This window comes from Panthera pardus, unplaced genomic scaffold (assembly GCF_024362965.1).
Source record: "Panthera pardus isolate Hobbes unplaced genomic scaffold, ASM2436296v1 HiC_scaffold_19, whole genome shotgun sequence".
Taxonomy (NCBI): Eukaryota; Metazoa; Chordata; class Mammalia; order Carnivora; family Felidae; genus Panthera; species Panthera pardus.
In genome coordinates this window covers 22709459-22730164 of record NW_026526754.1, presented here as the reverse complement: position 1 = coordinate 22730164, position 20706 = coordinate 22709459, and the positions used below count along the sequence as shown (strand labels likewise).

At 54.4% G+C, this 20706-nt stretch overlaps 2 protein-coding genes across 8 annotated transcripts in view; one reads left to right on the top strand and one right to left on the bottom strand.

Moving 5' to 3' along the window:
- Positions 1-3353: 3353 nt before the first annotated feature.
- Positions 3354-12267, top strand: GINS2 (GINS complex subunit 2). Its single transcript, XM_019413009.2, has 5 exons — positions 3354-3577; positions 4446-4560; positions 8193-8292; positions 11400-11526; positions 11636-12267. The coding sequence occupies exons 1-5, from the start codon at positions 3488-3490 to the stop codon at positions 11759-11761; spliced, it is 558 nt and encodes a 185-aa protein (XP_019268554.1). The 5' UTR covers positions 3354-3487; the 3' UTR covers positions 11762-12267.
- A 1444-nt stretch (positions 12268-13711) lies between these two features.
- Positions 13712-20706, bottom strand: part of GSE1 (Gse1 coiled-coil protein) — a 387729-nt gene continuing 380734 nt past the window's right edge. For all 7 annotated transcript variants that reach the window (XM_053906718.1, XM_053906723.1, XM_053906720.1 and 4 more), the window contains 3 exons: positions 20280-20555; positions 18228-18331; positions 13712-17502 (listed from right to left, as the gene is read on the bottom strand). In XM_053906718.1, the coding sequence (XP_053762693.1) occupies positions 17368-17502; positions 18228-18331; positions 20280-20555 (515 nt within the window). In that variant the 3' untranslated portion in view covers positions 13712-17367. The remainder of the gene's footprint in view (positions 17503-18227; positions 18332-20279; positions 20556-20706) is intronic.

The window sequence follows — 20706 nt, the reverse complement described above, 5'->3', positions numbered from 1 at the left end:
TTATCGGTTGGTGGACACTTGGGCTGCTCCCATAGTTTGGCTATTATAGATAATGCTATAATAAACATGGGAATGCATGTATCTTTTTGATTAGTGTTTTTGCGTTCTTTAGATATATACCCAGCATTAGAATTACTGGATCGTAGGGTAGCTCTATTTTTCATCTTTGAGGACCTTCCACACTGTTTTCCAGAGCGGCTGCACCAGTTTGCATTCCCACCAGCAGCGGAAGACGTTCCCCTCTCTCCACGTCCTCACCAGCACTTGTTTCCTGATATACTGTTATTAACTAAAGTCCACTCCTACTCACGTTTGCTCAGGTTTTCCCTAATGGCCTTTTTCTGTTCCAGGACCCCAAGTGACATTGAGTGAAGTCTCCTTAGGCTTCTCCACTCTGTGACAGTTTTTTAGACTCTGTTTTTGAAGAATTTGATAGTTTTTTTTTTTTTTTTTTTTTTTTTTACTGTTTATTTATGTTTGAGAGAGAGAGAGACAGAGGGTGAGTGGGGAAGAGGCAGAGAGAGGGAGACACAGAATCCGAAGCAGGCTCCAGGCTGTGAGCTGTCAGCACAGAGCCCGACGTGGGGCTCGAACCCACGAACCGCGAGAGCATGACCTGAGCCGGGTCAGACATTTAACCGACTGAGCCACCCAGGTGCCCCTCCTGTATCTACCTTCTTGAGGGCAGAGTCTCTATAGACATCGTTTGGAATTCTTCTGCACAGTAAGGTGTATGGTCACTGAATCAGTCTACATCTGGAGCTTAGGGAAGGCATTTTATTTTCATTTTAATTATTATTATCTTGTTATTATTTTGAGAGAGCACGAAAGGGCGAGCGGGTGAGAGGCAGAGGAAGAGGGAGAGGGAGAATCTTAATTAAGCAGGACGATCATGAGATCCTGACCTGAGCCAAAACTCAAGAGTCCAACGCTCAACCGACTCAGCCACCCAGGCGTCCCTGTAACTGGCTGTTTTCACGTGGCATAATGAATTCAAGGTTCATCCCCATTGTAGACAAGTCAGTTCCTCATTCCTGTCTGTGGCTGAATAATATTCCACAGTATGTACAGACTATGTTTCGTTCCTCTGTCCCTCGGTTGAAGGACATTTGAGTGGCTTCCACCTCTCAACTGTTATGAGTCATGCTTCTGGGTATGGAAACACATTTAACCGCCCCCCCCCCCCGGCCAGGTGACCCCGACGTATGCTCCTGTTTGAGACTCGAAGATGTCATCATTTTCGCAGTGTGTAATGCTCGCCGTCTCATCTTGTTCTCTCAACAGCCCGGTGAGGTAAGGGCAGCCCTGCCCCTGTTCGACAGACGAGGACAAGGAGACTCAGGTGATGTGGCCCCCGGGCTCTGCTAGCTTTTCCACTCGTCCCGCCGTGCGTGGTCTCTCTGAACCTCAGCTTTCCCACCAGCTCTTTTCCTTTGCTCTTTTCCAGGCTGTGAAAATCAGGGAGGGAAGCCTCGCCAACTGTGGAGCACAAATATTTGCCAGTCAAGAAAACATTCCCCTATCAGTCAAAACCCAGACAAGCTGGCATACACCCTCTGCAGATGCCTGAGGGAGCTTCTATTTCAGGAGGGACCAGGTGGCTTGCAGCTCCCCCCCCGCTCCCCAAACATCCCAGGGTTCTTCTCATTCCTACCTCGTCTGCAGATGAAGAGACTGAGGTTCAAAGTAGTCACTTGCCTTCCGTCGCACAGCATCCAGAGGGACCTTTTATTTATTCCCCCCCCCCCCTTTTATTTCCTTCAAAAAATCTCCACGCTCAATGAGGGGCTCTAACTCAGGACCCCACGATCAAGAATAGCTCCCTCTGCGGTGCCTGGCTGGCTCAGTTGGTAGAACATCTGACTCTTGATCTCAAGGTCATGAGTTCGAGACCCATGCTGGGTGTAGAGATTACTTAAAAAAAAGAGGCGGGGGCCAGAGCCCCCTGCCCCCCCAAAAAGAAAAAAAAAAACAGTCACCTGCTCCACAGACTGAGACAGCCAGGCTTTGAAAGTGTTTGTCTTAATAAATGGCATACAATGAAGGAGATTTTCCAAAGCAGATAAACAGCAGACATAGCTTTCTAGGCCATGTGGGTGGGCAGAACTTAATTATGGCCTTACTTCATCTCTCTGGCAACTCTACAGGAGGCAGGTGCATGGCGCAAGTTTCAGGGGGGCTAGGGAGGAAAACATGGGGCTACCTGGGGTGGGGCAGCTTTCCTGTCGCATTCACAACACTGGAATCCGCCCGTCTCCAGGGCCTAGTGATCCAGGGTTCAAATGCAGCCCACTGCCTGTCCCTTCTAGCCTGCAACCAGCAGCTTCACCTCCCAGCAAGCTTTCCTGGCCCTGGTTAACATTCAGTTTTCTACAAGTGTGCACGTCGACACCTTCTAGGGGATTCTGACACAGAAGAGTGTGAGAACCACTATCAGGTGTTACAAAAGCTCGCCGCGTGGAGGGACTGTGCGGCAGCCTTCAGGAAAGTCGCCTGGGGTCCTTGCCCACGTACGAACTCTGAGCCTCTTCCCGAACTTTCTGAGCTGGAACATGCGGGTCGGGTGGAGGAATGCGCATTTTTATAGGTTCTGACCAACATGTAAAGACAGGACAGAAGGCTGTGAAGTTAAGAGAACTAGGCTTTCCTTCACTCCGCTGGGGCCCCGGCGCCGTCTGTCCAGCCAGGTCACGCCGTGGCCTAATAATAAATGCATTTACTCCTGGCCCTGTGCGGGACCCAATGTAGACGTCCCCCGAACTCCACCCACAGTTTGAATCAGAGTGTTGGCGAGTAGGCGTCCGGGACAGGTGAATGGACACGGAAGCATGGTGACAGCTGAGCAGCAGGACGGGCAGAACCAGGGGCACAGCCCGAGAGAGGAGTGAGAAGGGGGCGGGGTCTGGACGCTTCGGGTCGCGGGAGGGGGTGTGGCCGCGGCGCGGGCGGGGCGGGGAGGAGCCGGGAGAGGGGCGGGGCCGGGACGCGGAAGGAGGGAGAGGACGTCGACGCGGGACGTGAGGGGGCGGGGCCTGGTCTCGAAAGGTACGGGGCCGCCCCGCGGGAGGGGGTGGGCCGGGCCGTCAGAGGGGCGGGGCCGGGGGCGGGGTCAATCAGGGAGGGGCGGGGTCGGGCCGCGAGAGGAGCATGGTCACGCCATAAGAGGGGCGGTGCCGGGCCGCGGGAGGGGCGGGGTTGGGGCGTGAGAGGGGCGGGACGGCGACGCTTGAGGGGCGGGGCCGGGGCCCGCGGCTTGGGGACGCGGCCCGCAGCCGGGGGGCGTGGTCTGCTCTCAGCCTAGTTGACCCTCGCCAATCCGTAGGCTCGAAGCGGCCGCGGTCCCCGCCTCCCGCCGCTCAGGGGAGAGCGCCGCTTTGCTATTGGTTGCCGATGCTCGTTCCGGCCGGGGGCCGGGCCCCGCGCGGTGGCGGGAAAGCTGAGGCTTCCGCGCTTCCCTGGACCTTGTAGGGCTGCGGGAGGCGCCAGCATGGACGCGGCTGAAGTGGAGTTTTTGGCTGAGAAGGAGCTGGTTACCATTATCCCAAACTTCAGCCTGGACAAGATCTACCTCATCGGGGTAAGGGCTGGGCCGGGCATTTGCCTGAGACCCCAGCTCCTGAGAAAGGCCCTAGTGTCGGAGCTTCTGCGGACGCCTGGCCTCCAGTTCGCGGAGTGGTGGGGAGGAGTACGGGGGTGGGGGGTGGAGTACGGGTGCGGACCCCGAGTGGCCGGGAGAGTACGGGATAGGGGACGCCGAGTGGCGGGGGCGGGGGGAGTACGGGGGGGGGACGCCGAGTGGTCGCTGGGAGGGGGGAGTACAGGGTGGGGGGACGCCGAGTGGCGGGGGCGGGGGAAGTACGGGGGGAGGGGGGACGCCGAGTGGCGGGGGGTGGGAGTACGGAGTGGGGGGACGCCGAGTGGTCGCTGGGAGGGGGGAGTACAGGGTGGGGGGACGCCGAGTGGCGGGGGGGGGAGTACAGGGTGGGGGGACGCCGAGTGGCGGGGGGGGGAGTACAGGGTGGGAGGACGCCGAGTGGTCGTGGGGGAACCCTGAGTGGCCGGGGGGAGTAAGGGGGGGGGTCGGAATACGAGAGGGGGGAACGGAGGGCGAGGGACGCCGAGGAGACGAGGGGACGAACAGATGGGGCGACGTTGTGAGTCTGGGCCCGGAGAGACCAAGTCCGCGGGCTGGGCCCGGCCCCTCAGCTGTTCCCCGTCGTCCTCCCGGAAACCGGCCCCGGTGGGCTGGCCAGGTGTGCGCAGGTGAGCCCAGTTGTGCTCCCTCGCTTGGAGCGGCCTCCCTGGGTCTGTGTTCGCAGCTGGGCTTTTAGATTTCTTTGGGTTTCGGCTTGTGCGGCGCCCTTTCTCTCGCTGGACAGCAGTGGGGTCCGGTGACGCTCGTTGCCCTGTTTTGTCTTACTGGGGGCTCGATTTTCTTTTGGTAGGGGGACCTGGGGCCTTTTAACCCCGGCTTACCGGTGGAGGTGCCTCTGTGGTTGGCGATTAACCTGAAACAAAGACAGAAGTGTCGGCTGATTCCTCCTGAGTGGATGGATGTGGGTAAGCATGTGGGTGCAGCAGAGCTGGGGTGACCCCCGCCCTTCGGGTGGAAGCAGGGGGCCCCTTCCACGCAGGCCACCAGCCGCTGATCAGCTGAAGTTAATGAGTGCTTGGAGACTCACCTGGCAGAGCTCGCTCATGGCTGTTACCAATGTCACGCTGTCACATTTTTTTAAATTTATTTTTGAGAGAGAGTGAGAGACAGGGCATGAGCAGGGGAGGGGCAGAGAGAGACGGAAACACAAAATCTGAAGCAGGCTCCGCACTCTGAGCCGTCGGCACAGACCCGACGCGGGGCTTGAACTCACGAACCGTGTGAACGTGCCCCGAGCCGAGGTCGGCCGCTCAACCGACTGAGCCACCCAGGTGCCCCTCAACTTGCTTTACATTTAAAACTATCGTATGAGGTTGAAGGGGCATTTCTTGGGACTTTTAAAAAAATAACTCTGTCGGGGCCCCTGGCTGGTTCCGTATGCAACGTGTGATCTTGGGGTCACGAGTTGCAGCCCCACATCAGGGATACGGTTTACTTAGAAGATACTTCTATAGGCTTGCATGTGGCCCAGAGTCATCTTACCTGGTACAGCGTGCACGCAAACGATGCATCATCCCAAACAAGGGAATATTATTTGGCCACATAAAGGAATGAAGTACATGTTATGCTACAGCTGAATGAACCTTGAACACGTGATGCTAGTGAAAAAAAAAACCCAAAGATCACACCCAACTCCGAACATACTAAAAACTGTCGAATGGTACATTTTAAATGGATGAGTTGTATGGTGCGTTAATTATGCCTCGGTAAAAAAGAAAATGAGATACAACACTGCAGACAGGCTTCATCCTGAGCCTTTGCGGTCTTTTTCCTACCTGAGACAAAAGCGGCTCATTCTAGCAAAGAACGTTCATTTTATTTGGAATGGGGGTCCATACGGGATTTGAACGGCCTCTGAGTGACTTTGATCATCCCCTGCCAATTGGGAATCCCCCGGGGGCACCTCCCTCCTAGAAGCAAGGACCCTTGGAGCCAGCCATTCTCAAGTACACTTCCGGAAAGACTGTGGGCATCTTCTCCTTCCGGTCCTAAAGGTGGGGGCTGGCGGCCCTGGTGCGTCTGCAACAAAGGGAAGCCCCCAGTTCCTTCTGCTGAGGGGCTCTTCCCAAAGCAGGGAACGCTGCCAGGTCTGGCTCTGTTAGTGCTACCTCCTGTTCTGGCAGTTTGGGTCCATCCAGACCCAAGGTGACAGGGGCAGAGGCTGTCTTGTCGCAGGCCCGTCAGGGCCAGAGAAGGTGTGGAGGGCGTTAACCCGAGCTTTTTCACTGGCCGAGGCCACACTGGGGTGAGTAGTAGTGAAACAGCACTGGTCAGTAGGCTCTGCCCGGGAGCGGGCCGCCTTCGGATTCCGCGGCTGTAGCGGAGTCCTACCTGCTCTTGGGTGTCCTTTAAACGGAATCACCTGGTAGGTGTTGAGTTCTCTTATTTAAGGCTGTTGCACATGCCATTACGTCATTCTTGTGTTGCCGAGCAGTGTTGCATTCACGGTAGAGTACTCCGGTTCGGTCACCCATTGTTCTGTTGGCGGATGTTTGGATCCTTTCCCATTTTGGGCCATTGCTAATGAGGCTCTCATGAACATTCCTGTCCAAGTCTTTTTGTGGATATACGTTTCTAATTCTCTTGGGTAAATACCGAGAGTGGCAGATTGCCAGGTCACAGGGCAGACTGTGCTTAACTTTGTAAAAAACTGTCAGCCAGCCCTCCAGAGGGGTCGGGCTGTCACTTATCCCGCCAGAAGTGTAGGCGAGCTCCCACTGTTCCGCATCCTGGCCGCCGTTGGGTGATGTCAGTCTTTTCGATTCGTTGCAGAGTTTGAACAGAGGTGTTTCATACTGATTTAGATACTGGAGGTGGGCAGACGGGGTTGGAGTCGAGGCGTATTTGAGTTTGTTTATTTTGAGAGAGAGCGTGTGAGCAGGGGAGGGGCAGAGAGGGAGGGGGCGAGAGAATCCCAAACAGGCTCCACGCTGTCAGCGCAGAGCCCTGTTCAGGGCTCAGAGCCACAAACTGTGCCATGATCTGAGCCCAAATCAAATCAAGAGCTGGACGCTCAACTGACTGAGCCACCCAGGTGGCCCTAGGTGTATTTTGAAGGAAGAATCCACAGGATTTGCTGAAGGACGGGCTGTTGGATCTGAGAGGAGAGTTAAGAATGGATGCCAGGGCGGGGGTGCCTGGGTGGCTCAGTTGGTTAAGTAAGCGTCAGATTCTTGATTTCGGCTCAGGTCTTGATCTCACGGTTCATGAGTTCAAGCCCTGCCTCGGTCTCTGTGCTGCCAGTATGGAGCCTCTTGGATTCCCTCTCTCTCTCAAAATAAATAAGTAAACTTAAAAACAACAACAAAAAAAAACGGTTGCCAGGGTTGCTGGCCTGAACTACAGAAGGCTACGGAGGTGCTGTTCCCTGAGCTGGGGGAGACTGCAGGAGCGCGAGGGCTGGGGTGCGGACCAGGAGTCGGGGTCTGACCGTGTTACACTGGAGGTGCCTATTGGACATCCAGGTAGAAATCATGTGAGCAGGAGTCTTTGGTCAGGGAGCTTGGGAAGGGGAGATGGGGGGATATGAATGAGGAGGTCATCAGGAGTGTTTAGATGGTATTTAAATGAGGCAGGATGAAGCCACATGGGATGTGGTTTGGGTGGCGGAGGGGTCAGGGGACTGAGCTCTATATCCCAGTGTTAAGAGAGAGAGGTCAGGAAGGCCTGGAAGAATCCGCGAGACAAGAGTCCTCAGAGCATGGGGAGGTTTGATCTTTGTCAGATGTGAGGACAGACGGAACCATTGGGTTTGGCTGAGCAGAGGCCGTGGGGGTCTTGGTGAGCTGTGTTGGTGGAGGGGTAGAATAGACACCCCCCCGAGTGGTCGAAGAAAGGAAGTTTAACTTGGAAAGATGGTTTGGTAGGTGCTGTCGGGAGAATGTTTACACCCAGTGTGAGGCTCGAACTTTGGGCTGCAGTATGGCACCAGGGGAGAATGGGGGCCACCACTGAGAGCGAGACCCCCCCAGCATAGTTGTGTGTGTGTGTGTGTGTGTGTGTGTGTGTGTGTGTCCTTTAGCAACAGCGGCCAGTTCAGGTTCAGGACTTTCTCAGACCAGTGAGACAGGGAGATGGGGACTGGGCTCCACCGAGTGACTTCAGCTTCGAGCGTTCAGCCCTCCGGTGTCCTCATCCCGCCCCCCGCCCCGGCCACAGTGGCCGCGGTGTAGAGCCGGCTTGCTCTTCTGGAAGACGCCTAAGTAAGTTTCTCCAGCAGCCGGTCCCTTTGTGCATCAAAGGCAGGACGCTGTGCTCTTTCCCTAAGAACTCTGACGTCCTTTCTTCAGTAATAGACCCTGCGGGGCCAAAGCAGCAACGGTGAAGGAAATCTACCGCCTTCCATAAGAGAAATATTGGGGGAAATAGACCCTGAACCATCTGGTGACTGGTGTGTGATTCCAAAAAGTGTTTTCTTCTTCTTCACGTTTTTGGTAGTTAATCGAATAGGTAGTAGAGACATTTGGTTCATTTGGAAGAGGCTTAAAAAATACGCTGGGTGTGGTGATGGTAAAACGTATACTCTTCTAAATTTCAGAAAAGTTGGAGAAGATTAGGGATCACGAGCGAAAGGAAGAAACTTTTACCCCTATGCCTAGCCCTTACTACATGGAACTTACCAAACTCCTGTTAAATCAGTAAGTACGTTTCCCTTCTTAGAGGCCACCTGTGGGATACGACTCGTGATTCTCCTCCCCTGGCCTGTCCCTCCTATCCTGTCGCACGTTCACCTCTGGGGTCAGCGGCGTCCCTGGCCACCCGGTTCCTCGGGTCGGTAATCCGGGAGGCGTGTGTGTGCACGCACCCTTGCCTGGGCTCCCTCCTTTTCCCTTTCCTCTTCCCACCCCTCCCTCTCCTAGGCAATCCCTCGGCTCTCTGTCACTTGGCCTTGGACCCACGTGTGAGCCTCCATTGTCCTCTCCGGCCTTTATTCTTAGCCATAGCTGGGCTCTATGAGTGAAGCTTTACCCCTCGGTCTTTGTGCGCAGGAGTTCTCGCACGGCCTCCGCAGGAAAGGCCAGAGGGCTCGCGCTCGCTCGGAACCCTACCTGTAATGAAAGCCCGCTAGTGGCAAAACCTGTGGTGCGGTCACTTCTTGTTTCCCTGTGTCCAGTTCTGGCTCCCCGTTGGCTGCTGCTTTTTGGTTGTTCTAGAGGAAAACTTTTTTTTTTTTTTTCCCCGAGCGAGCGAGTGAATCAGCTGGGAAGAGGGGCAGAGGCAGGGACAGAATCTTACGGAGGCTCCATGCCGGGCAAGGAACCTGACACGGGGCTTGATCTCACAGCTAGGAGATCGTGACCTGAGCCGACATCAAGAGTCGGACGCTTCGCCGACTGAGCCCCCCAGGCGCCCCAGAGTAGTCTTTTAAAGACGGAGCGGCTTGTGACTCCCCTGTTCCTTGGAGCCTGTCCAGGGTTTGGGCCGATGTCCCGATTACGGCTTGCAAAGCGCCGCCTAGCCTGGGCTCCTCCTGCCTTCTCTCACGGCTCTTACGCCTTCTTCCCTCTGATTCCCACGTCGGCCTCTCACTTCTGTACAAGTACCAGGGTCCTCGGGGCTTCCGTACTGTGTTCCCTGTGTCCAGTAGGTCCCTCTATTCTCTGCTCCCTCCTTCGGTTTAGCCTGACGGGGTGCCACCCCCACCCCAGTGCTAGTGGGAATGGGTAGGGACTAATTTGCACTAGTACGGTGCCTGGTGCACACGTTTGTTGAATGAACGAATGACGTCAGTAGAGGGGGGCAGGCAAGCGTGGATGAGTTTTACTAGAATGTGATCTACAAAATGGGGGGAACCTGGGTGGCTCAGTTGGGCCCTGTTGGGCCCGGTGCTGAGCATGGGGCCTAAGTTTCTCTCTCTCTCTCCCCCTCCTCCACCGTCCCTTCCCCCCCCCCCCCCCCCTTTGCGTGCTTGCTCTCTGAAAACAAAAAAATTAAATAAATAACAAAAGCGTGGGGCGCCTGGGTGGCTCAGTCAGTTAAGCGTCCACGTCTTGATTTTGGCTCAGGTCATAATCTCACAGTTGGTGAGTTCGAGCCCCACGTTGGGGTGTGGCATTCTTTGTCTCGCTCTCCTCTCTGCCTGTCCCCTGCTCACACACCCAGTCAGTGGGCGAGCGGTGTGAGCCTGTTGACCGGCAGCCTGAGGAGTGCCGTTCCCATTATGCCGGGATGCAGCCGCCTGCTGGTGCCAGAGAAGGGATCCTTGGCTTGAAAAACGAGGGACAGTTGACGAGAGGAGAGGACGCTGTGGGTAGGAGGCAGGGACCTGTTACGTTTGGGGAAGCAGAGCTGTTGGGGCAGGTGTGAAGGGTAGGGGAGCCCGGGCTGTCATTCTGGGGCCGCAGAGGCCCCGGGAGGGTGTCCGACAGATCTGAGAGCCTCGTGGGGCAGCAGAGAAGGTGACTCGGAAGGGAAAATATGGACGCCGAGGCGGGGGCCTGCTCATCTTTAGTTTTTGTTTTGTTTTTTTGTTTCTTTATTTTTTGAGCCAGCACGAGCAGGGGAGGGCCAGAGAGAGGGGGAGAGAGGATTCCAAGCAGGCGCCGTGCTCGATCGCACGCAGCACGAGATCGTGACCTGAGCCAAAATCAAGAGTCGGATGCTCGACCGACTGAGCCGCCCCAGTGCCCCAACATGTTTAGTTTCTGAAGTTCAGTGTCTTACGTATGCGGTTCCTATCGAAACTCTTGTTTGAGAATTCTTTGTGACTCATTCGGCCAGGGGCCCTAATTTTACCTTTGTTCTGCAGTTCAGTTAACAAAGTGGCTGGGGTCCTTTGTTCCTTAACCTGCTATTCGGAGCGTCAGATCCAAATGTTTGGGTCTTCAATCCAATCCACTGTGTAGATTCTGTACCTCTGATTCTCCACTGCTGATCACAAGCTACTTGCAGCTTTCCCAGCATGCCTGGTGGCGGATGGTGTTGGCCTCTGCTTTCGTCTTCTCTTTTGTCTTCTCCTTCAAAGGTTCGTTGACAATCTAGCTCCCAACGGGACGGCCGTCACACTGACCCTTGCCGACTCCAAACTTTTACCCAGAATTCACTGTATATAGGTTTGCCGGGTTTATGCTAATGTGCAGCTTCTTCTTCGGTTTCTGTAAGCGTACTTGTTTTCTCTGTGGACTGGGACCGTCCCTAGCCTTCAGAGCTTTGGGGAGGCCAGAACTGCTTTGTGGTGCGAGCCCAGTGGCCGGCACAGGGCTGTTGTCTTCCCCTGGTGGGTTGTAAGCCCTTGGATAAGCGAGGAGGCGTGAGCATAGAAGTCATGACCTTTGAGCCAGCCCGTGAAGCAACCTCATTCAAGGTGGAACCTCTGCGGCACAGAACACTCCGTTACCCTGAGACAGAGGATGTCCGACTTCTAGCTTACTCTCCGAAGGTCTCGCGCTGCGGCCTGCCGCGGGGCAGCTGACATGAGCACGAGTAACTTTGTGCGGATGGATCGTGGCTGAATTTGCTTGGCACCCAGCTTACCTGGCAGAAACGTTTACCTCTTTAAGCTGAAAACAAAGGGAAACGCATTTTGTATTTATAACGGCTCGTGTTTCCCTGAGCCCGAGCAGCAGTCTTTAAGCAGCCACTTCTACCCGGAAGGGCACCTGGCTGGTTCAGTGGGTGGTGCGGGTGGTGAGTTTGAGCTCCCCGTTTGGGTGTGGAGCCTGCTTAAAAAGCAAAGGCCGCTTCTCCCCAGACGTTGCCGTCTGTAGTCTACCAATGTGATTTTTTTCACATTTCCTTCCCTCAGCGCTTCAGACAACATCCCGAAAGCGGATGAGATCCGGACCCTGATCAAGGATGTGTGGGATACTCGCATTGCCAAACTGCGGGTGTCTGCGGACAGCTTCGTGCGGCAGCAGGAGGCCCATGCCAAGGTGGGCGCGGTGGGGGCGGGGCGGGGGGACGCCCCCTCTCAGTAGATTTTACATTTTCTCAAATCAAACACTCCCCAACCAACCCAGTCGGTTTTCTCTTGCGTTTTAGCTGGATAACCTGACCTTGATGGAAATCAACACCAGCGGGGCTTTCCTCACACAGGCGCTCAATCACATGTACAAACTCCGTACCAACCTGCAACCTTCGGAGAGCGTCCAGTCGCAAGACTTCTAGAGAAAGACCTGGATTTGTAAAGAAAGGCCGGCCGGAGGCGTGCCAGGTGGTATGTGTGCGTGCCCGAGACGTGGTAGGGGCACTCTTATTTCTGGAGTGTTCTAGAACCGTTTTTAAACGCCTGAGAAACTGTGTACCAAAACCAGGAATGGGTTCGTGACATTGGTGGAAAGCAACAGGTTCGTGCTCAGTCATCGAGACACTTGAATTCCACATCTGTCTCTGGGAGCCAGCTGTTCTCTTATGGGGGGAAGAAAGCAGCTTTGGCGAAACATGTGATCTTTCCTAGCAGAGCCTCCGGCCTCCCGGGTGGTTGTCGTGTGGGTGAGCATTCGGTGATGTTTTGTGTTTTAGAGTAGGATACAGTAGGAGTGGCGATGTGGCCTAGGACTTTCCTTTCTTGACCAACGCTGATCTCTTGGGCTAAACTTAGCCTCTCCTTGAGTTTGCTCACAGAGAAGGACACAGTTGACCATCTGAGCCCAATAAAGATGGAATCCGCCCAATTCTTGAACTGGGGTTTTCTTCTGCATTACTACCAAGGGAGCAAGTCCCATGGCTGAAATGGCCTGACTGATCAAATGGAGATCAGGGGTAATCTTCAGACTGTTCTCTTGGGTACTTCTGGTTAAGGTGCAGGGCTGCTTATCAGGAGGAAAGCCAGGGGGGCGCCTGGGTGGTTCAGTACCTTAAGCGTCTGACTCAGGACATGATCTCCTGGTTTGTGGGTCTGAGCCCCGCGTGGCCCTCCACGCTAACAGCATGGGGCCTGCTCGGGATTCTCTCTGCCGCTTGGATGTGTGTGTGCGTGCATGCACGTAAGCTCTCCAAGTTAAAAAAACGTACAAGACCACACCAGGAGTCATCTTTGGACTCAGAAGCCATTCTGGAGGTGGCAGGACATGTGGCCTTGGCATGATTTAGGATTCCTTGGATTGATTATACAAAAAAAAGATGAACCCAGACATAGATTTGCAAGACATGGCCCGTATGGGAAGAAAAGGCCTTAGGAGAACAGAATGAAGAACAGGCCGGGGCCTGGGAAAGGCCAAGTAAGTAAGCTGGAGATGGGACAAAGGAAGGAGTAAAGGTTCTGCAGGGACTTGACTTGTGGTGACCCTGCAGACTTTTCACAAGGAGATTCATGAACTAAGAACTTAAAGAAAGGAAAGCGTGGGAAAAATGGATTGTGTGCTCTGGGGCACGTGACGAGGCTCCAGGCATTGTTCTGGGAGGGCCTGTGCTGCTGCCCTTGATGGAGAGGAGAGACTTTGCTGGAGGCAGTGTCTCAAGGAAGGATCATTTCTTTTCCGAGGAGAAATACCTTTCAATTGCGGTTTAGAATCGCTCTAGAAATTACCTTACCTTGAGGGGAGAGATGATGCTTTGGAGGCATACAAGGGATAGAAGGTTCTGCACCCAGCTGGCTTTTGATAGTAGCACGGTCAGGAGCCTGCTCTCCCTCGGGCTTTTCGGAGTGATCACTTTTACACGCGTGATCAGCTGAGCAGAAAGAAGGGCTTCTGGTGTTTGCCCTTTAGTGTTCAAAGCCCAGACTCACCTGATGTGACTCAAGCACTGTTTCTCCGTTCCAGATCGCTCCCCAGCTGTCCTCCGACAAACAGCCAATGGTTGTTATCTGAGCACTGAAGGGCCAGACACGGAGCAGACTGCTCTCTGTCATTTAAGGGGACAGTGTAGAGGGTTGCTTTCGGATGACAGGACTTGCCTTTTCATCTGGGGACTCTTCTGGAATGAAACCGCACGGTACTGGGGAGAGCCAGGAGTCCTGCAGAGCTCAGACCTCACCCCTTAATACCTTTCTTTTAAAACCTGTCTTCACATTTTACCTCTAAAGCTAGATGGCTGGGCTGCTGGGTTGTTTTGTTTTGTTTTTTTTTTTTTTTTTTTTGGCCCTATTAGGACATACAAAAGATTTGCCTCTTAACATGATTTAGGAAGATTTTATTTTTTTGGATGTTGTCAGAAATTACAGCAATATATTCATAAATACCTAATTACTACATTCAACAAATAATATTACAATACAATTAATTCAAACAAGTACACTTAGAACAGGTTTAATTTCACAGCATCTAAACTGCCCCCAGAGTGACCGAGGCATCCCTCCTCCCTCCCCTGTACTGGTTTTACTGTTCTAGCAAGTGAGCACAGGCCACATACAAAGTAACACAACCAATCAGCGTGGCCTTCCTCAGGTCAAGGCAGAATGAAGGAGTCTAAGTTAAGTGCTGGATCAACAGGTTGGGACTGGCTACTGTGAGACGGGAGAAGTCAGGTACTGGCTTCCGTGGGGTGCGGGATATTTCCGCTGCTAAGTGGCCGAGAGTTACAGAATTGGCTTGTGCCGACCATCTCCATCTTGTGGTGGATCCCTGGAATTTTCTACTTTGAAGACCGCTCAGAGGGGAAAGGGGGCGCCTGATTTTTGAGATTCGGCAGCCTTATCGAGCTACTGGAGGAAAACCCATTCCACGTACAGACCTTCTTGGACTAGGATCCTCCGCTGCGAGAGCGCGGGCTCCTCTAAGTATTCTTGGAATTTCCTTAAGGATGTAATCTATTAGAATGTGAATGCCAATGAAGTGTTTAGCCTATATTCTGTAGAAAAAAAAAATCCTGTTAAGTCCTGTCTTGGTCACTTATCTGAGATAATGGACGGAGGTCATGATTTTATGTCCCTTTGGCTCTAATTAGAGGAAACAACGTTTTCAAAGGATCAGGTCGTAAGCGCCAAGTTCGTTTCTAATGATGGGATTAAATGCAGAACCCCAGGACCCCACTTTGGAAGAGGACCCTCACAAGCGGAGTGCAGTCCCCTTGAGGACGGACGGCAGCCCGGTCTCGCAGGGGCGGCAGGAAGACACAAGGTCGTGAAAGACGGGGGTCTCCACGAAAATACTGACCCGAGTTACGTAATGAGTTCTAGAGCAGATCTGGCGTACTTCTCAACTCTGTCTTTTAAACTCAACGTGAAATAGCGGACAAGGATCACGCATTTGTCCATTTTCAAGCCCAAACTGAAGAGAGGTGGTGCTGTTGTTTCCAAACCCTCTGAAAACGAAAACTAGCCACCGGACGGGAAAGCCAGCTCCTCGTGGTGCACCCCTGCTTTCTTCCCTTCCTTAGTTTCTTCGTGCTGCCTTACTGGTCTGTATTCTGATTGTCTTTCTACTGAGAGGTGGGAGTGCGGGGAGGAGGAGGGACCGAAGCTGGAAGGCAGGGGAGGCGGTTAGTCTCCAGCGGCAGGGAGCGGAGCCCTTCTAGCTGCACCCACCCCTGGGTGGTGACCGCCCCCCGTGGGCGTGGCCCTCGACCTGTAACAGCACCCCAACAGGGGGCTCCCCTCGGATGGTGAGGGGCGGGGCGGGGGCTGTTTCCTCAAGCCCTCCCCAAGCTGCTTAGCAGGGGTGTCCAGCCCTTTTCTGGGGCCGGGGGAGGGCGGGGAGCGGGGTGCTGAGGTGGAGCCCTTGAGCTTGCTCTTTCAGACCGGAACGAGCCAGCCGACTCGGGAGCAATTCGGTCATCTCGTCCCCTGACCGCTAGCAGCAGAGCCCCCTCTCAACACCTGTCCCCACCTGTGGAACGAGTTGGTCTCCCAGTGTCTTGGCAGGGGAGGGGAGGCCCGCAGCACAGGCCTGCGTTCTCGAGTCGTTTTTGTGGAGAGGAAGGGGCTCGTTGACTGCTGATAATACTGGCGGCACTTTTTGTCTGAGTTTGCTAATAACTAGAAGATTCTTGGCAGACATACAAAGCAAACTGTGTGGGAACAGATAAAGCAACACAATGCCATCTGCCAGCAAGCTGTTCTGCACAGCTAAGGTCTGGTGCCGAGGGCGCGGCCACCGAGCGCAGTGAGTAGCCTTCCTGAAGGTTGGCCAGCCTGTCCCTGACCCAGGGTGAAAGGGACAGCGGCCATCGAGGTTCTTGCCTCCACCCCCACCCCCGACGGACCCGCCCCTGGCTGCTTGGGCCTCGGGTCTGGGCCCATTCGGGCGAGAGGAGACCCCGCCTGGATGAGCTGGAACGGGGCCGAGAAGGAAACACTGCTTTGCGAGGAGAGAGAGGGCTTCCCCGGTTTCTAGCCGCTGCTGTGCTCAGGACAGTAAGTTCGAAAGGAGGGGAAGTTCAGCTCAGACATGGTTTACCTACTTTTAGGCTTTTACAAAGCTTTGCATCTAAATAAAGCTTCTAAAGTTTCTACTTTGCACCTGTTCTCAGACTGCTGTAAGACACCTTAGAATCCTATCACAGAACTCGCTCCCTTCCTGACAGGTTCTTCCGGCAGAGCCGCGGGCGCGCTCGGCGGCACCGGGCGGCCTCTGCCCGCCGGGGGCCGAGCCCCTCCACAGTAGCAACTGGTTCTGTCTGCGCTCCAGAGCCAGGGGGAGGGGACAGGAGGAGGTAAGAAGGAACAACACATGGCTTTCTACGTCACTTTCTGGTGCAACTCAAAAATGAAGTGATCGCATAGGCGCCAGTGGTAAGCTCTTTTACTTTTCTTCTTCTTTAATTGTTAAAAACACTTCAATAGTTTAATGTCCTGACCAGCAGCAGTACAAACACTAAAAGCAAGTTTTTTTGCCCAGGAAAACAAAAGCAAAAAAACAAACAGAACCCCCAAACAGGAAAACAAACAAACAAAAATCCCCCCAAACCACATATTTAAAAATGGCAGGCTTTTTATAACAATAATTAAAGTAATAAAAACATACAAAACTTTGTTTTTTTTTTTAATATATATACACAGTACAAGGCTGAAGCACCTTTGACTTTTCTCTCAAAATTTACGTTTGTATGAAAACACAACCCACCGCAGTAACAATTTCGTGGGTGTGAACGTATGTATACATAGAGCTCTGTACATTTTCCCCCACCGAGTAATAAAAAGGTACCTTCAGTTGGGTGATGCACTTTAGATAAGAGCTTTTCCGGGGAAAAGCCTGTGGGTGAGGCTTCGGTATTGGTGCTTTGTGGGCTCCTAGGACCTGTTGCTTCGAAGAGAATTTTGCAGACAAGTGACAAACAAGCCCTTTACCAGGAAAATGCACCCCACCTTCCTTCTGCCGAAGCCGGTCTCCGTCCTGGGGAGGAGCGAGGCCGACCCCGGGACGGGGGGGAGGGGGGGGGGCTCGAGGAGGCGGGGAGCCGCGTGGCCACACCAGAAACCCAACACAGTCGGTCTGATCCATTCTTCCGCACCCAGGGGCCCTCAAGGATACAGTTTTAGTGTTGGTAAGGGAGCCTTCACTTTCAGACTAGAAAATAACGGCGTGGGGGAAGAAGAAAACCACCTTTAAAAAGAAAAGAAAAGACCAAACAAAAAGAACGATGGGCGTCCTAGTCGGTTGCTCGCTGAATGACAAAGGTGATTCCGTTGCATTGAAGTCAAGGCGGGTTCGTTCTTCTGGGGCCTGGAGTCCTCTGCTTCATGCATGGCACATTCTCTTTTTTTTTTCTCTTTTTTTTTTTCTTTTTGTTAAATTTTAAGCTTCAAACCTCCCAGTGAAAAATATTAAATATTCAAGGTAATAAAATAGATAATATTTCTATACTATAGGTTCGGCCTAGCACAAGGGAAACCGTCACCTAGGATATCCCTTAAAGTAACCCCTAGGCCAGTGCATTGCAGGCAACACAAGGCACTTCCTTAAGTGATCCAGTTCTGCCTGGAGTCGCTCCCTCTCGGAAACAATCTTCTGTTTCTGGCTCCTCAACTCCTGGAGAGAGAGAGATTGATTCAGGTAAAACACTCATCTCAAGGTAAGGAAGTGTGTGTGAGGCATGAATGCGCCAACCTCTAGTCTGGAAGCTTCCCCTTCCCAGCTCAGGATTCGGGCGGTGGTCTCTGGAAGAACCAGTTCAAACCGTGACCGAAGCCTTGGGTTCTCCCAGTATCTGGGCCGTCTCCTAAAACCAGGGTCTGTTGCTGGCTCAACACCAACCCTGAGATTTTAAAAATGAGCCGATACTACACAACGGTGGCTGCTCAGGACCGGCCAAGAGCTGCACCCCACGTCCCCAAGGGCCGGGAGGATGCCGGGGAGTCGCTCCAGTCATCGGCTGCAGGAGGAAGGGGGCTGGGGTGCGAGAGCCTTTGCTCCCCCTGTAATAGCGTCTTCCATCCCCCGCAGCCAATCACCGTAGGGGGAGACATACGGGTAACACCTCCCCCAAAGGGATAAGCAAATAGCCTCTTCTCCCTTCCAGAACCAATACCCTGTACGTGAACGGTACCTGCCTCCTTAGCTCAATCTTGGGGAACCCTCGGGCTCCTGAACTCCCCGCCCAAGACTACACCTGTTAGCCTCCTAGGAGCAGTATTCCCACCCCTCAAAACTTGTCTGTAGGGGGGACAGACGCAAGCTTAGGCTCCACGAAGCTGGCTGTGTCTCAGGAACCTGCCCGCCCCCCACCCCGGCCCCTCTTCCCCGGGGGCACTCACCGCCATGCTGTGAGAGAGCTGCTCGGCTGTGAGGCTGAGGCTATAATGCTGTGCCTCCAGCCGCCTGCACTGCGTCTGCAACACCTGCCGCTCCAGATTTTGCTCTGAAAAGACAAGCCGCGTCGAGCTGCTGTGTGTGTGTGTGTGTGTGTGTGTGTGTGTGTAGGGGCCACGGGCCTGGCCGGGGTCGCCCTTCTTGCGGTGCTCTCCTCGGGGCCGCACTGCTCCCCGCCCTCTGACGGGCACAGGGAAACCCAGCCCGGCGGCCACAAGGCTACTAGGAACTCCTTAAGGGGAAAGTGGTGGTTGCAAAACACGTTTTTCAAAAGGAAGGGTACAGTGAGAGGTCTGAAAGCTGCTAATAAGCTGCTACGAGGCCAGAGTAAACTTAGAAACCGAAAATAGAATTCTAATTAGTAAAATCTCTGCCTTGCCACAAGATACTGGGCCTGCTTTTCACAGGAGTGACTTCAAACTTGCAAGGGTCAAGGACAAGTCCCTGCTTTCCTATGAAGCGTTTTGAGAAGGGAGACCGGGGAGAGCAAGCGGACAGCCTACAGAAGGGACAGTGCAAGGAGGGGCACTAAAAGCAGCCTCCTGCCCCCTCAGAACACAGATTGAAGTTGTTAAAAGCGCTAACGAATGCAGCCTGGAACCAGCGACATCAGAAAACACGAAAGCTGAACTCTCCACCGGAAACACTAACTCTGACGAGTCCTCTGCGGCCAACTCGGCAGGAATGAGGACCTCTATTTTGTCCCCAAGGTTCAGAAACCAGAGAAGCGGCGCTCTGTCACTGCCACTCTCTGTTCAATTCAAGAGCCCAGAGCTCAAGGAGAGAACTAAACTATCACAGAAGGTCTGACCCGCTAGGACTACCTAAGGAATAAGGGACCACACAAACTGGAAAACACAACTGGTACCTAAATCAGTCTAATAAAAAAGGCCCCGCTCACGGCAGAAAACCAGCAAAAGTCACTTAATGCAATTTAATGCCAGATTCACGGAAAAACATCATCATCAACAAGATCCATTCTCCCCCAATCTGTAAATTCAACACAACTGAAAATCTGCACAGGGATTTTCTGGGTGGCGCAAACAAGGCGGCGATCTTGAAACCCCTGGGAGAAGCCCAAGGGCCAAGAACAGGGGGGCTGTCCGAGAGGTGAGTGCCTGCGGACAGCCGAGAGCAGGGGGCCCACGGGGAGCGGCCAGGAGGATGCCGAAACCCGCCAGGGTAAGGGGTTGCCCAGGTGGGAACGGTGAGGTTACATGAATTCTAGGCATAAGAAACGCGAAACTTGAATTTAAGGAAATGGACAGAATCATCACGTCCCGGGGGCAGAGAGGGATTCCCAAACAGGGCACCAAAAAACAAACCCAGAGAAGCTGGACTCGCTTTGCTCCGTCACAATAAAAAACGCTCTACGCTGGCTCTGGATACCGAACTCTGCCAGCCATGACTGGTGCGCCCCAACTCCGCTCCAGCCAGGAGGGGGAGCACGGGGGGCCGCGGCACTGCAGCCTGGGAGGTCACGGGAGTCCTCTTGAGGAAACCGAGGGGCAGGGAAAGGAGGCAGAGGGCCAGAAGCCCAAGGATAGCGCCCAAGCCTCGTGACCCCACCCGCTGCCCCACGAGGGCGACGAGCCTGTGGGGGAACCGCCAGCACCCCTGAGGCGCTCAGCTGAGTTAACACACCTTCTTCTGTTTTCAGGCCCCGTGTGTGCGGCCACAGTCAGGGCCGATGGGATATTTAGAAGTATGGCGGCAGACGGCACAGAAAGCACGGCCCAGGTGGGGGCCGTCACGCTGGGTGGGGACAAGCGGTACTTAAGCTTGTCCGGTGACAGGGGCCTCATGTCTGGAAGCTGGGGCGCCTGCAGAAGCCTGACAACAGTTCTTGAAACAGGCAGAGTGGCTGAGGACAGTCCCCGAGCGCCAGGGTCACCACGCACAAACCGTCCCCAGGGCTAGCAGTGAGGTCCCACAGGGACGGGGCGGTCCAGTCAGCATTCTGTCACCTCCCCGCGGCCCTGCGCCCACTCCCATACCTTCTAGGTGCTCCTGATAAGCTTCAAAAATGGCCTCAATCCCTTGCCACTTGCGCCTGGGGGGCTCGTCGTCCTCCTCCTCCCCGTCTTCGTCGTCGTCCTCCGAGGCCTGGTCCGTTTCCTGCGTGACGGGGCCCTTCCTCCCGGTGGGGGCCTCCTGCTGCCCGTTGTGCGGGGGCACGGGGAGCCGGCTGGACGACTGCAGCTCGGGAATGTTGTAGTGGATGGCCGTGTCCATTTTGTGGTTCTGCTCCGCAGACAGCGCGGCCACGTTCCCTGCGGGGGGAGAACGGGCAGGTCACGGGCCCCCGCGTCCTTCGGAGATCCAAGATGGCGATCCGCGGCAAGGTCGCCGAGCCACAGAGACCGCGACAGCCCTGCACTGCGTCCCAACGAGGGTGTGATCCCTGCCGCGCCAAGCCCCAGG